Below are 17,167 nucleotides of genomic sequence, written 5' to 3' on the forward strand. Positions count from 1 at the left end.
GAAGTATCTCAAATAAATATAGCAAATATATTTAGATTTGGTTAACACTTTTGGTTACTACATGTTTTTTATTACATAGTCTGGAGTTTTTTTGTTTACATAGTCTTCACTATTATTTTACAATGTAGAAAATGGTAAAAAAATAAAATAAATAACCCTGGAATGAGGTGTCCAAACTTTTGACTGGTTCTGTATATATTACATCAACTAACCTGTGCCCACATCTCTCTCTATATCTCTCTCTATCCAGGCGAGGCCTTTTGACTGGTTCAGTATATATTACATCAACTAACCTGTGCCCACATCTCTCTCTATATCTCTCTCTATCCAGGCGAGGCCTTTTGACTGGTTCTGTATATATTACATCAACTAACCTGTGCCCACATCTCTCTCTATATCTCTCTCTATCCAGGCGAGGCCTTTTGACTGGTTCTGTATATATTACATCAACTAACCTGTGCCCACATCTCTCTCTATATCTCTCTATCCAGGCGAGGCCTTTTGACTGGTTCTGTATATATTACATCAACTAACCTGTGCCCACATCTCTCTCTATATCTCTCTATCCAGGCGAGGCCTTTTGACTGGTTCTGTATATATTACATCAACTAACCTGTGCCCACATCTCTCTCTATATCTCTCTCTATCCAGGCGAGGCCTTTTGACTGGTTCTGTATATATTACATCAACTAACCTGTGCCCACATCTCTCTCTATATCTCTCTATCCAGGCGAGGCCTTTTGACTGGTTCTGTATATATTACATCAACTAACCTGTGCCCACATCTCTCTATATATCTCTCTCTATCCAGGCGAGGCCTTTTGACTGGTTCTGTATATATTACATCAACTAACCTGTGCCCACATCTCTCTCTATATCTCTCTATCCAGGCGAGGCCTTTTGACTGGTTCTGTATATATTACATCAACTAACCTGTGCCCACATCTCTCTCTATATCTCTCTCTATCCAGGCGAGGCCTTTTGACTGGTTCAGTATATATTACATCAACTAACCTGTGCCCACATCTCTCTCTATATCTCTCTCTATCCAGGCGAGGCCTTTTGACTGGTTCTGTATATATTACATCAACTAACCTGTGCCCACATCTCTCTCTATATCTCTCTCTATCCAGGCGAGGCCTTTTGACTGGTTCTGTATATATTACATCAACTAACCTGTGCCCACATCTCTCTCTATATCTCTCTCTATCCAGGCGAGGCCTTTTGACTGGTTCTGTATATATTACATCAACTAACCTGTGCCCACATCTCTCTCTATATCTCTCTCTATCCAGGCGAGGCCTTTTGACTGGTTCTGTATATATTACATCAACTAACCTGTGCCCACATCTCTCTCTATATCTCTCTCTATCCAGGCGAGGCCTTTTGACTGGTTCAGTATATATTACATCAACTAACCTGTGCCCACATCTCTCTCTATATCTCTCTCTATCCAGGCGAGGCCTTTTGACTGGTTCTGTATATATTACATCAACTAACCTGTGCCCACATCTCTCTCTATATCTCTCTCTATCCAGGCGAGGCCTTTTGACTGGTTCTGTATATATTACATCAACTAACCTGTGCCCACATCTCTCTCTATATCTCTCTCTATCCAGGCGAGGCCTTTTGACTGGTTCTGTATATATTACATCAACTAACCTGTGCCCACATCTCTCTCTATATCTCTCTCTATCCAGGCGAGGCCTTTTGACTGGTTCTGTATATATTACATCAACTAACCTGTGCCCACATCTCTCTCTATATCTCTCTCTATCCAGGCGAGGCCTTTTGACTGGTTCTGTATATATTACATCAACTAACCTGTGCCCACATCTCTCTCTATATCTCTCTCTATCCAGGCGAGGCCTTTTGACTGGTTCTGTATATATTACATCAACTAACCTGTGCCCACATCTCTCTCTATATCTCTCTCTATCCAGGCGAGGCCTTTGACTGGTTCTGTATATATTACATCAACTAACCTGTGCCCACATCTCTCTCTATATCTCTCTCTATCCAGGCGAGGCCTTTTGACTGGTTCTGTATATATTACATCAACTAACCTGTGCCCACATCTCTCTCTATATCTCTCTCTATCCAGGCGAGGCCTTTTGACTGGTTCTGTATATATTACATCAACTAACCTGTGCCCACATCTCTCTCTATATCTCTCTCTATCCAGGCGAGGCCTTTTGACTGGTTCTGTATATATTACATCAACTAACCTGTGCCCACATCTCTCTCTATATCTCTCTCTATCCAGGCGAGGCCTTTTGACTGGTTCTGTATATATTACATCAACTAACCTGTGCCCACATCTCTCTCTATATCTCTCTCTATCTAGGCGAAGCCTTTTGACTGGTTCAGTATATATTACATCCTTGTTTCTGTTATTATATTGTTGCTCTGTAATTGTTATTTTTCTATTTTCATTTATTGTTCAGTTTTTTATTTAGTATAGACTTTCTTAACACTTGTTGCGTTGTTGGTTAAGGGTAAGTTTCATTTCACTGTGTTCGGAGCATGTGACATAACATTTGATTTGACCGGGTGTCGGACCGGGTGTCGGACCGGGTGTCGGACCGGGTGTCGGACCGGGGTGTCGGACCGGGGTGTCGGACCGGGGTGTCGGACCGGGGTGTCGGACCGGGTGTCGGACCGGGTGTCGGTGTCGGACCGGGTGTCGGACCGGGTAGAATGGTCGATATGATCTAAACCGTCTTGCTACATTTGGATCAGTTTGTTACATTTTGAATCGGATTGAACCGGTTTTCTGAGCGGTCGATTGGGTTCTGAGGACCAATGCACTCTTATCTAGGCATATTGGTGAATCGTTACATCTCTACTTGTCGTCCTGTGAATAAACGTTTATGAAGTCCCGTTTCAGTGTACATTGTTGACATTTGTACTCATTGTTTTGTAGCTTATAGGCTGTAATTTGTAGCTCATAGCCAGGTGGTTAGAGCGTTGGACTAGTAACCGAAAGGTTGCAAGTTCGAATCCCCGAGCTGACAAGGTACAAATCTGTCGTTCTGCCCCTGAACAGGCAGTTAACCCACTGTTCCTAGGCCGTCATTGAAAATAAGAATTTGTTCTTAATTAACTGACTTCAAATTTAAAAAAATATTTAAAAAAAATTATAGGCTGTAGCTTGTAGGCTGCGCTGTTAGTGGCTGGTTAAAGTCAGGCCGGCCCACTAAACTATTCTCTTAATTACCTCTTCCTCTCGCTCTCTTCTCAATTTTTCTCTCTCTCGCTCTCTCGCTCTCTCTCTTCCCCCCTCCTGCCAAAAACAATGATGTCACCTCCGTTGCCATGGAGCTCTCTCAGACGAGCAGAAACACGCCAGTCAGGAAAATGGGCCGCTTGTTTAGAAGGCTCCCTCTCTGCACATTCTAGACATTCTAAATGCTCTTAGTTCCATTTCACGCTTGTTTAGAAGGCTCCCTCTCTCTTCACATTCTAGACATTCTAAATGCTCTGAGTTCCATTTCACGCTTGTTTAGAAGGCTCCCTCTCTCTGCACATTCTAGACATTCTAAATGCTCTTAGTTCCATTTCACGCTTGTTTAGAAGGCTCCCTCTCTGCACATTCTAGACATTCTAAATGCTCTGAGTTCCATTTCACGCTTGTTTAGAAGGCTCCCTCTGCACATTCTAGACATTCTAAATGCTCTGAGTTCCATTTCACGCTTGTTTAGAAGGCTCCCTCTGCACATTCTAGACATTCTAAATGCTCTGAGTTCCATTTCACGCTTGTTTAGAAGGCTCCCTCTCTGCACATTCTAGACATTCTAAATGCTCTGAGTTCCATTTCACGCTTGTTTAGAAGGCTCCCTCTCTCTGCACATTCTAGACATTCTAAATGCTCTTAGTTCCATTTCACGCTTGTTTAGAAGGCTCCCTCTCTGCACATTCTAGACATTCTAAATGCTCTTAGTTCCATTTCACGCTTGTTTAGAAGGCTCCCTCTCTCTGCACATTCTAGACATTCTAAATGCTCTTAGTTCCATTTCACGCTTGTTTTGAAGGCTCCCTCTCTCTGCACATTCTAGACATTCTAAATGCTCTTAGTTCCATTTCACGCTTGTTTTGAAGGCTCCCTCTCTCTGCACATTCTAGACATTCTAAATGCTCGGAGTTCCATTTCAATACTTGTTGTTTCAATTGTTCCCCAATAAGAAAGGACTGGATTGTTTTTCCTGGTATTTCGTTTTTTATTTTATTTCTGTGAACAATACGTTGCATTGAGTTGTATGACCCCCCCCCCCCCAGGCCTTGTTTAACAGTGTGACTACTGTGAATTGGTTAGGTGAACAATGCTGTGCGTTGTTCATGGACATTGTGTGTGTGTTGTGATGATCTGCTTTGAAATGTTTCACATGGCACGTAAACTCTGCTCAGTAAAATGCTTCCCAGAGTTGAGTGAGTGGGCTAAACTCTCTAATAGTGGAAAGTCCCCATGCATACATATTGCCAGTAGTACTTTTCCTGTCGCCCCCCCCCCACCTCTCCTACACACACACACACACACACACACTGAACTCTCTGATATGCTTTGCTATTTTCTGGGACCAAGAAGGAACAGCATACAACATGTATTTTAACATGTTTTCAAACCTTTCAAACCCAGTTTTCCTGCAGACCTACCAGGCCATTCAACATTCAGCAAAGTGTTGATTTTTTACAATGTTTCCCGGACGTTTTGATGCTATACAAGGCAATAAAACATAATCTGTGTGGTGTTTGTAACACCGTAGTGAAGTACTGATCTGTAATCTGGCTGAAATATTCCATCGGTGCTGTAGAAAAATGAGAAATTAGAGAATCACTTTTTACTGTCTGACCGCATCGGTCACTTGGTTCAACCATATTCCTGGAATCACACGTGGAATTAGGTTGAATTGGAAGAGTTTGCACAGTTTAAATTCCGGTGTTTGTTTCTCTGAGCGGTTGTAGTGTTGTTGTAGAGGGGTTTTCCTTGCTGTGATTGTGTGGGATGTACTGGGCATGTCTCTGGAGAAGGTCAGTCTTAGGCAGTGAGGACAGCTATGTTTTAATGTTGGAGATAAACTCCAAAATTTGAGAACAAGATTCTAAATGTTGTCTGTCTCTCTGTCTCTCTCTCTTTCTCTCCTCTGTCTCTCTCTCTTTCTCTCCTCTGTCTCTCTTTCTCTCCTCTGTCTCTCTCTTTCTCTCCTCTGTCTCTCTTTCTCTCCTGTCTCTCTTTCTCTCTATCCTCTCTATCTCTATATCTCTCTATATCTATATCTCTCTATCTATATATATCTCTCTATATCTCTCTATATCTATATCATATCTATATCTCTCTATATCTATATCTATATCTCTATATATCTATATCTCTATATATCTATATCTCTCTATATCTATATCTCTCTATATCTATATCTCTCTATATCTATATCTATATCTCTCTCTGTCTCTCTCTATATATCTCTCTCTCTATATATATATATATATATATATATATATCTATATATATATCTATATATCTATATCTATATATCTATATCTATATATCTATATCTATATATCTATATATATATATATCTATATCTCCAGGCGAGGCAGCCCTGCGAGGTGACCCCAGGATGCACCAGTCCATGTCCCTGTCATCATCTGGCGGCACCAACCATAGTCACCGGACAGGTCCTCCTCCCATCAGCCCCGGCAAGAGGAAGCACAGTCTCAGCCACAGCACAGGACAGGACCAACAGGACAATGATGACCAAGACTGTGACAACCAACACGTGGCCAAGATGAGCCGGCTGTTTGCTGCACAGCTGTAAGTAAACACAGTGACAGATATCTGCCGATGACGTTAGTTTTCTCCACACACTCTAGCATCTTATTGGAATGTTACCATCGCTGCAGGAATGTCAATGTTTCCAAAGGTATTCAACTTCATAGGGTTTAGCAGATGTCCACTGTTGTCAGAGGGCCCACGTGCGGGCTGTGCCACCAGCCCTGAACAGTAGTTAGTTGGAAACATTAGTAATCCTGGATGCCTGAGAGAGATTACGCTGCCGGGAGGTTGGCATGGCTCATGCCTCATGTACCATGCCTGTGATTGGAGCACATGGCTGGGCTGTGGAGCTGGCGGGAGGTTGGCTCATGCCTCATGTACCATGCCTGTGATTGGAGCACATGTCGTCCCCTGCTTGTCGTCCCCTGCTTGTCGTCTCCTCCTCCTCCCCTGCTTGTCGTCTCCTCCTCCTCCCCTGCTTGTCGTCTCCTCCTCCTCCCCTGCTTGTCGTCTCCTCCTCCTCCCCTGCTTGTCGTCTCCTCCTCCTCCCCTGCTTGTCGTCTCCTCCTCCTCCCCTGCTTGTCGTCTCCTCCTCCTCCCCTGCTTGTCGTCTCCTCCTCCCCCTGCTTGTCGTCTCCTCCTCCTCCCCCTCCTTGTCGTCTCCTCCTCCTCCCCTGCTTGTCGTCTCCTCCTCCTCCCCTGCTTGTCGTCTCCTCCTCCTCCCCTGCTTGTCGTCTCCTCCCCTCCTCTGCCCTCTCCTCCCCTGCTTGTCGTCTCCTCCCCTCCTCTCCCCTCTCCTCCCCTCCTCTCGCTCCCCATCTCGCTGCCTTTGTGGAGATCAGGAGCAACTCTGTAAATTGGAGATCCCGTATTGATGATAGATTGACAGTAAGGCTGAGGCAGCAGACCTCAACGTGGATCAGCACATATGTTTTCATGGATTACGACACTAAGTGATGGTACATTTCATGCTAACATCATGCTTTCATTTGTGTTGCGAGCTCCTTATCAATTTATAAGTAAGAATGTTAGCAAGCTAAATGTCCCTTACCTTGAACTAAGAGCTCTTGGGGGCATCTGAGCCCTTGTGGGGCATTTAAGCCCTGAACAATACCTGACAGGCAGCACTGTCTCCCAGGGGGTGTGACACTCCTAAGACCCACAGCCAATCGCATGCAAGCAACAACGCAGCTAGTCTTGTGAGTGAGCTAGTTTTAGTTAGGTAGTCATATTAGCTATCTATGCTGGTTGTTAGCGTGCATAAAGGAACACTCCTTGTTTTATAGATATTCACATGTACAGAGTGGGTGAGCTCCGTTCCTGACAGGCTGATCAGATTCAGTAGAAGCCCCGGAGGCTGATAAATCAGGATGCTGCTGGCTAAAATGCCCTACGAGTCCTTGATGAGGTGGTTATCAGATCAATGTAGCCACAGGGCTCCTTGATGAGGTGGTTATCAGATCAATGTAGCCACAGGGCTCCTTGATGAGGTGGTTATCAGTGCATTGTGATCACAGGGCTCCTTGATGAGGTGGTTATCAGTGCATTGTGATCAGGGCTCCCTGATGAGGTGGATATCAGATCAATGTAACCACAGGGCTCCTTGATGAGGTGGTTATCAGATCAATGTAGCCACAGGGCTCCTTGATGAGGTGGTTATCAGATCAATGTAGCCACTGGGCTCCTTGATGAGGTGGTTATCAGATCAATGTAGCCACAGGGCTCCTTGATGAGGTGGTTATCAGATCAATGTAACCACTGGGCTCCTTGATGTGGTGGTTATCAGATCAATGTAGCCACTGGGCTCCTTGATGAGGTGGTTATCAGATCAATGTAACCACAGGGCTCCTTGATGAGGTGGTTATCAGATCAATGTAGCCACAGGGCTCCTTGATGAGGTGGTTATCAGATCAATGTAGCCACTGGGCTCCTTGATGAGGTGGTTATCAGATCAATGTAGCCACTGGGCTCCTTGATGAGGTGGTTATCAGATCAATGTAGCCACTGGGCTCCTTGATGAGGTGGTTATCAGATCAATGTAGCCACAGGGCTCCTTGATGAGGTGGTTATCAGATCAATGTAGCCACAGGGCTCCTTGATGAGGTGGTTATCAGATCAATGTAACCACAGGGCTCCTTGATGAGGTGGTTATCAGATCAATGTAACCACTGGGCTCCTTGATGAGGTGGTTATCAGATCAATGTAGCCACAGGGCCCCTTGATGAGGTGGTTATCAGATCAATGTAGCCACAGGGCTCCTTGATGAGGTGGTTATCAGATCAATGTAGCCACTGGGCTCCTTGATGAGGTGGTTATCAGATCAATGTAGCCACTGGGCTCCTTGATGAGGTGGTTATCAGATCAATGTAGCCACTGGGCTCCTTGATGAGGTGGTTATCAGATCAATGTAGCCACAGGGCTCCTTGATGAGGTGGTTATCAGATCAATGTAGCCACTGGGCTCCTTGATGAGGTGGTTATCAGATCAATGTAACCACTGGGCTCCTTGATGAGGTGGTTATCAGATCAATGTAGCCACAGGGCTCCTTGATGAGGTGGTTATCAGATCAATGTAGCCACAGGGCTCCTTGATGAGGTGGTTATCAGATCAATGTAACCACTGGGCTCCTTGATGAGGTGGTTATCAGATCAATGTAACCACTGGGCTCCTTGATGAGGTGGTTATCAGATCAATGTAGCCACAGGGCTCCTTGATGAGGTGGTTATCAGATCAATGTAGCCACAGGGCTCCTTGATGAGGTGGTTATCAGATCAATGTAACCACTGGGCTCCTTGATGAGGTGGTTATCAGATCAATGTAACCACTGGGCTCCTTGATGAGGTGGTTATCAGATCAATGTAGCCACTGGGCTCCTTGATGAGGTGGTTATCAGATCAATGTAGCCACAGGGCTCCTTGATGAGGTGGTTATCAGATCAATGTAACCACTGGGCTCCTTGATGAGGTGGTTATCAGATCAATGTAACCACTGGGCTCCTTGATGAGGTGGTTATCAGATCAATGTAGCCACTGGGCTCCTTGATGAGGTGGTTATCAGATCAATGTAGCCACTGGGCTCCTTGATGAGGTGGTTATCAGATCAATGTAGCCACTGGGCTCCTTGATGAGGTGGTTATCAGATCAATGTAACCACAGGGCTCCTTGATGAGGTGGTTATCAGATCAATGTAGCCACAGGGCCCCTTGATGAGGTGGTTATCAGATCAATGTAACCACAGGGCTCCTTGATGAGGTGGTTATCAGATCAATGTAGCCACAGGGCTCCTTGATGAGGTGGTTATCAGATCAATGTAACCACAGGGCTCCTTGATGAGGTGGTTATCAGATCAATGTAGCCACAGGGGCTCCTTGATGAGGTGGTTATCAGATCAATGTAGCCACAGGGGCTCCCTGATGAGGTGGTTATCAGATCAATGTAGCCACTGGGCTCCTTGATGAGGTGGTTATCAGATCAATGTAGCCACAGGGGCTCCTTGATGAGGTGGTTATCAGATCAATGTAGCTACTGGGCTCCTTGATGAGGTGGTTATCAGATCAATGTAGCCACAGGGGCTCCCTGATGAGGTGGTTATCAGATCAATGTAGCCACAGGGGCTCCTTGATGAGGTGGTTATCAGATCAATGTAGCCACAGGGGCTCCTTGATGAGGTGGTTATCAGATCAATGTAGCCACAGGGCCCCTTGATGAGGTGGTTATCAGATCAATGTAACCACAGGGCTCCTTGATGAGGTGGTTATCAGATCAATGTAGCCACAGGGCCCCTTGATGAGGTGGTTATCAGATCAATGTAGCCACTGGGCTCCTTGATGAGGTGGTTATCAGATCAATGTAGCCACTGGGCTCCTTGATGAGGTGGTTATCAGATCAATGTAGCCACTGGGCTCCTTGATGAGGTGGTTATCGTACATCTGAACAAATGAAATGACGTGTGGTACTTTTGGATGATCTCGAGATAACGACACGTAGTGAGAAGTCGTGATCTTCAAATAACAAAGGAATAGTTTTTATTTTAATTTTTACGTACCATGGTGTTAGGCAGAGCAGAACCCCGTCGATGTGAATGGGGCCATCCTCTTCCTTCCGTTTCCTCTAGTGCTCGTTAACAGCCTGGTAATCTTGGGCGGTATCCTGATTTTTCTCATACCGGGATTTGCGGTAATACCGGCAGAGCACACAAGGGGGTGCTAAAAGCATAAGAAAAGGCCATCGAGCAGAATTCAACAACAACCAAAAATACCAAACTAATAGCCCAATCACATAGACCCTCTAATTACAATAACAGAGACTCATTAGTCGATATAGAAGGCTACTGATTGGCCAGCTCGCTTTACAAACAAACACGTGACTGGCTCAACTTTTCTACAATACTTTTTCATTATTTAAAATGATTAAGATTATCTACAAATATTAAAATGTATTGGAATAACCATTCCCGTGGCTTTTTCCAAATACCCCGCTATATGGTATACCGCCTACGACCTGGGAATGTGTTAAATAGGATCCCTCCGTAAGACAGACCAAACAATGACAGCACTCCGTCACCACAGACAGGTAGGCTGGGGGGCGGTCAGACAGACAGGTAGGCTGGGGGGCGGTCAGACAGACAGGTAGGCTGGCTGGGGGGCGACTTTACGTGTTAGCGAGGGTTATCTCTTATTCGAGTTATTACAGCTTCCAGATTAGTAGTTTAACGCCTCATTGGCCGACAGAGGGCAACGTCTAGGGATGTTGTATCGATACCATATACCAGCACCAAGTATGTAGTTCTTCAGATACCCAGGTTCATTCTGGGTAATGATGTCAACTCCACTCTGCTGCTGGACCTGAACATGTGTTGTGTTACTGCCTTGGGTATATTTTCATTACTGTGATTGATGTGGCATTACCGTGTGTGTGTGTGTGTGTGTGTGTGTGTGTGCGTGCTAGACGAACCCTCATTCTGTGACTGTGGCTCTCAATTCAAAATGTGTTTTATTCCTCACAACAGGACTAACTAAATGGGTTTTATTCCTCACAACAGGACTAACTGTTTTATTCCTCACAACAGGACTAACTAACTGTGTTTTATTTGTCACAACAGGACTAACTAAATGTGTTTTATTCCTCACAACAGGACTAACTGTTTTATTCCTCACAACAGGACTAACTGTGTTTTATTCCTCACAACAGGACTAACTGTGTTTTATTCCTCACAACAGGACTAACTAAATGTGTTTTATTCCTCACAACAGGACTAACTAACTGTGTTTTATTCCTCACAACAGGACTAACTAACTGTGTTTTATTCCTCACAACAGGACTAACTAACTGTGTTTTATTCCTCACAACAGGACTAACTAACTGTGTTTTATTCCTCACAACAGGGCTAATAATAGATACACAACGAGTGACGATAACATATAGCACAGAGTGATCAAAACATTAGGAACATCTGCTCTTTCCATGACAGAGGGTAGTGCGTACGGCCCAGCACATCACTGGGGCCAAGCTTCCTGCCATCCAGGACCTCTATACCAGGCAGTGTCAGAGGAAAGACCAAAAAATTGTCAGAGACTCCAGACATCCAAGTCATAGACTGTTCTCTCTGCTACCGCACGGCAAGCGGTACTGGAGCGCCAAGTCTAGGTCCAAGAGGTTTCTAAACAGCTTCTACCCACAAGCCATAAGACTGCTGAACAATTAATAAAATGGCCACCGGACTATTTACATTGACCCCCCCACCTCCATTTGTTTTGTACACTGTTGGTTAAGGGCTTGTAAGCAAGCATTTTCACGACAAGGTCTACACTTGTTGTATTCGGTGCATGTGACGAAAAAAAATATTTGATTTGACAGACTGACCAGGTGAATCCAGGAGAAAGCTATGACCCCTTATTGATGTCAAGACAACAGATTGCCTTTTGATCCGGGTATTAGTAGTAGGTGCCAGGCGCACCGGTTTGAGTGTGTCAAGAACTGTAACGCTGCTGGGGTTTTCACGCTCAACAGTTTTCCTGTGTGTATCAAGAATGGTCCACCACCAAAAGGACATCCAGCCAACTGGACACAACTGTGGGAAGCGTTGGCATCAACATGGGCCAGCATCCCTGTGGAACGCCTTCAACACCTTGTAGAGTCCATTTCCTAACGAATTGAGGCTGTTCTGGGGGGCAAAAGGGAATGCAACTCGATATTAGGAATGTGTTCCTAATGTTTTGTACACTCAGTGTACAAGAGGTACGAGTGCTGAGTCGATGTGCAAGGGTACGAGGTAATTGAGGTAGATGTACATATAACTCAGAATAAACAGTGCTAGACAAGTTATCTTGGTGTTCTTGGGCACAGGGATGGTGGTCTGCTTGAAACATGTTGGTATTACAGACTGAGTCGGGGACGGGTTGAAAATGTCAGTGACGAGACTTGCCATCTGATCAGTGCATGCTCTTGTATGCGTCCTGGTAATCTCTGGCCCCGCGGTCTTGTTAATGTTAACATGTTTAAAGGTCTTACTCACATTAGCTACAGAGAGTGAGATCACAGTCGTCCGGAACAGCTGGTGCTCTCACGCTTGGTTCAGTGTTGATTTCCTCGAAGTGAGCATAGAAGTCATTTAGCTCATCTGCTGGGCTTGCATCACTAGACAGCTCGCGGCTCGATTTCCCAATGTAATCTGTGATAGTTTGCAAGCCCTGCCACATCCGACGAGCGTCAGAGCTGGTGTGGTAGGATTTGATCTTAGTCCTGTATGGGTGCTTTGCCTGCTTGATGGCATAGCAGGTTTCTTTTATTAGCGTCCTGGTTAGTGTCCCGTCCTTGGAAGCGGCAGCTCTAGCCTTTAGCTCAGTGCGGATGTTGCCTGTAATCCATGGCTTTCTGGTTTGGAAATGTACGTACGGTCACTGTGGGGATGGCACTGTCGATGCACTTATTAATGAAACTGGTGACTGATGTGGTAAACTCGTCAATACCATCAGATAAATCCCGGAACACATTCCACAGTCTGTGCTCGCAAAACAGTCAGATTTGCCAAATGGAAGGTGAGGGAGAGCTTTGTATGCGTCTCTGTATGTGTGTGGAGTAAAGGTGTGAATGAAACAATGGTGACAGACATCTAGGGATGTTGTATCATGTGTGCCCTGTGTGTGTTGACGTGGCAATACCCTGCATCCTTGTATGTGTGTGAGCTGCAACCTGACCCTTCATTCTGGGGCTGGGCTGCACCTAGTTCTCTCTCTCTGGTTTCTATTATGGTGTTAGTCAGTCAGGGTAGACCTGGGCCCTCGGGCTTAGGGGTGAGGGACACAGGAAAACAAGCAACCTTTGTCACAAAACCTTGTAACGTGGAAACCAGGGTAATGTTTCCCTCCCTAGACAGTTCAGCAGCAAAACCATGAAAATGTAGACTTGTTGAATTGTAAAACAAACTGCTCTGTGTCGTTGACTGGGGTTCAGACAGGCAGCGGGGGCCATTTTGTTTTTCTCAAAACAAAGAGCCCTTATCCTGTCAGTCAGAGGGCTGTGGGCTGGAAGCCTGCTAGTGCTACGGCCCGTCTCTCTCCGTCTGTCGTGTTCCCTGCTGCAGTTACTCTCCTGTTAGCTGTCCCTGTCTGTCTGTATGAGCTCCATGACTACAGCTTTAGCTCCACGACTGCAGATTTAGCTCCATGACTACAGCTTTAGCTCCACGACTACAGATTTAGCTCCACGACTACAGATTTAGCTCCACGACTACAGCACCACGACTACAGCTTTAGCTCCATGACTACAGCTTTAGCTCCATGACTACAGCTTTAGCTCCACGACTACAGATTTAGCTCCACGACTACAGCACCACGACTACAGCTTTAGCTCCATGACTACAGCTTTAGCTCCATGACTACAGCTTTAGCTCCACGACTACAGATTTAGCTCCACGACTACAGCACCACGACTACAGCTTTAGCTCCATGACTACAGCTTTAGCTCCACGACTACAGCTTTAGCTCCACGACTACAGCTTTAGCTCCACGACTATAGCTTTAGCTCCACGACTACAGCTCGACGACTACAGCACCACGACTACAGCTTTAGCTCCACGACTACAGCTTTAGCTCCACGACTACAGCTTTACGACTACAGCTCCACGACTACAGCTCCAGCTCCACGACTATAGCTTTAGCTCCACGACTACAGCTCCACGACTACAGCACCACGACTACAGCTTTAGCTCCACGACTACAGCTTTACGACTACAGCTCCACGACTACAGCTTTAGCTCCACGACTACAGCTTTAGCTCCACGACTACAGCTTTAGCTCCACGACTACAGCACCACGACTACAGCTTTAGCTCCACGACTACAGCACCACGACTACAGCTTTAGCTCCACGACTACAGCACCACGACTACAGCTCCACGACTATAGCTCCACGACTACAGCTCCAGCTCCACGACTATAGCTTTAGCTCCACGACTACAGCACCACGACTACAGCTTTAGCACCACGACTACAGCTTTAGCACCACGACTACAGCTTTAGCTCCACGACTACAGCTTTAGCTCCACGACTACAGCTTTAGCTCCACGACTACAGCACCGCGACTACAGCTTTAGCTCCACGACTACAGCTTTACGACTACAGCTCCACGACTACAGCTCCACGACTACAGCTCCAGCTCCACGACTATAGCTTTAGCTCCACGACTACAGCACCACGACTACAGCTTTAGCTCCACGACTACAGCTTTAGTTCCACGACTACAGGTTTAGCTCCACGACTACAGCACCACGACTACAACTACAGCTTTAGCTCCACGACTACAGCTTTAGCTCCACGACTCCAGCTTTACGACTACAGCTCCACGACTACAGCTCCACGACTACAGCTCCAGCTCCACGACTATAGCTTTAGCTCCACGACTACAGCACCACGACTACAGCTTTAGCTCCACGACTACAGCACCACGACTACAGCTTTAGCTCCACGACTACAGCTCCACGACTACAGCTCCTCCACGACTACAGCTCCAGCTCCACGACTACAGCTTTAGCTCCACGACTACAGCTTTAGCTCCACGACTACAGCTTTAGCTCCACGACTACAGCTTTAGCTCCACGACTGCAGCTTTAGCTCCACGACTACAGCTCCACGACTACAGCTTTAGCTCCACGACTACAGCTCCACGACTACAGCTTTAGCTCCACGACTACAGCTTTACGACTATAGCTTTAGCTCCACGACTACAGCTTTAGCTCCACGACTACAGCTTTAGCTCCACGACTACAGCTTTAGCTCCACGACTACAGCTTTAGCTCCACGACTACAGCTCCACGACTATAGCTTTAGCTCCACGACTATAGCTTTAGCTCCATGACTACATGAAACGGAGGGCTGAGTACCCCCCCCCATCCACATTGACAGGGCTGTAGTGGAGCGGGTCGAGAGTTTCAAGTCCCTCGGTGTCCACATCACTAAGGACCTATCATGGTCCACACAGATCAACACAGTGGTGAAGAGGACACGACAACGGCCCTTCCCCCAAGATGCACCAGTCTGGAACCAACAGGACCCTGAACAGCTTCTGCCTCCAAGCTATTAGACTGCTAAATAATTAGTTAAATAGTTAACCAATAGCTTACCTGGAATATTTTCATTGACCCTTTTTGCACCAATCGCTGTATAATAACTGTATATCTCTCCTGTTGCCTAGTCACTTTACCCCTACCTATAGGAACATATCTACCTCATGTATATAGTTCTGTCCTTGTAACTGTATATCTCTCCTGTTGACTAGTCACTTTACCCCTACCTATAGGAACATATCTACCTCATGTATATAGTTATTTCCTTGTAACTGTATATCTCTCCTGTTGACTAGTCACTTTACCCCTACCTATAGGAACATATCTACCTCATGTATATAGTTCTGTCCTTGTAACTGTTTCTCTCCTGTTGCCTAGTCACTTTACCCCTACCTATAGGAACATATCTACCTCATGTATATAGTTCTGTCCTTGTCTTTTGATGTTCTGTTTTGTGTGGACTTCTATTTGTCTCTCTGCGTTGTTGCGAAGGGCTTGTGAGTAAGACTTCCACTGTTAGTCCTGTTGTTGTGAAGGGCCAGTGAGTAAGACTTCCACTGTTAGTCCTGTTGTTGTGAAGGGCCAGTGAGTAAGACTTCCACTGTTAGTCCTGTTGTTGTGAAGGGCCAGTGAGTAAGACTTCCACTGTTAGTCCTGTTGTTGCGAAGGGCCAGTGAGTAAGACTTCCACTGTTAGTCCTGTTGTTGCGAAGGGCCAGTGAGTAAGACTTCCACTGTTAGTCCTGTTGTTGTGAAGGGCCAGTGAGTAAGACTTCCACTGTTAGTCCTGTTGTTGTGAAGGGCCAGTGAGTAAGACTTCCACTGTTAGTCCTGTTGTTGTGAAGGGCCAGTGAGTAAGACTTCCACTGTTGTTTACAACGCATGTGACAAACACAATTAGATTTGATGACTTCATTTTTTATCTCCATAACTTTAGCGGTCTTGGTTGAGCAGCAGTGTGCTCGGGTTTGTGACTAGATCTCTCTCCTGTACTGTACTGAGTTGTGTAGCAGTGTGCTCGGGTTTGTGACTAGATCTCTCTCCTGTACTGAGTTGTGTAGCAGTGTGCTCGGGTTTGTGACTAGATCTCTCTCCTCTCCTGTACTGAGTTGTGTAGCAGTGTGCTCGGGTTTGTGGCTAGATCTCTCTCCTGTACTGAGTTGTGTAGCAGTGTGCTCGGGTTTGTGGCTAGATCTCTCTCCTGTACTGTACTGAGTTGTGTAGCAGTGTGCTCGGGTTTGTGGCTAGATCTTTCTCCTCCCCTGTACTGACAGTAGGGAGGAACTACTGTTGTTGCTGCTAGGGACTCCACTAATAGTATGTTCTCATGACTCCCCCAGCCAACTGGACAGTAGAGAGAGAGGGGATGTTCTCATGACTCCCCCAGCCAACTGGACAGTAGAGAGAGAGGGATGTTCTCATGACTCCCCAGCCAACTGGACAGTAGAGAGAGAGGGGATGTTCTCATGACTCCCCCAGCCAACTGGACAGTAGAGAGGGGATGTTCTCATGACTCCCCCAGCCAACTGGACAGTAGAGAGAGAGAGGGGATGTTCTCATGACTCCCCCAGCCAACTGGACAGTAGAGAGAGAGGGGATGTTCTCATGACTGCCCCAGCCAACTGGACAGTAGAGAGGGGATGTTCTCATGACTCCCCCAGCCAACTGGACAGTAGAGAGGGGATGTTCTCATGACCCCCCAGCCAACTGGACAGTAGAGAGAGAGGGGATGTTCTCATGACTCCCCCAGCCAACTGGACAGTAGAGAGAGAGGGGACTGTTCTCATGACTCCCCCAGCCAACTGGACAGTAGAGAGAGAGGGGATGTTCTCATG

The 17,167-nt window shown here is 46.2% G+C and overlaps 1 protein-coding gene across 2 annotated transcripts in view; it reads left to right on the plus strand.

Annotated features, from left to right (window-relative positions):
* The window catches only part of vgll4b (vestigial-like family member 4b), a 127,068-nt gene that overhangs the window by 82,458 nt on the left and 27,443 nt on the right, over window positions 1–17,167 (plus strand). For both annotated transcript variants that reach the window (XM_065004474.1, XM_065004471.1), the window contains one exon: window positions 5,590–5,812. In XM_065004474.1, coding sequence (XP_064860546.1) covers window positions 5,590–5,812 — 223 coding nt within the window. The remainder of the gene's footprint in view (window positions 1–5,589; window positions 5,813–17,167) is intronic.

Source organism: Oncorhynchus nerka, linkage group LG2 (genome assembly GCF_034236695.1).
Source record: "Oncorhynchus nerka isolate Pitt River linkage group LG2, Oner_Uvic_2.0, whole genome shotgun sequence".
NCBI lineage: Eukaryota > Metazoa > Chordata > Actinopteri > Salmoniformes > Salmonidae > Oncorhynchus > Oncorhynchus nerka.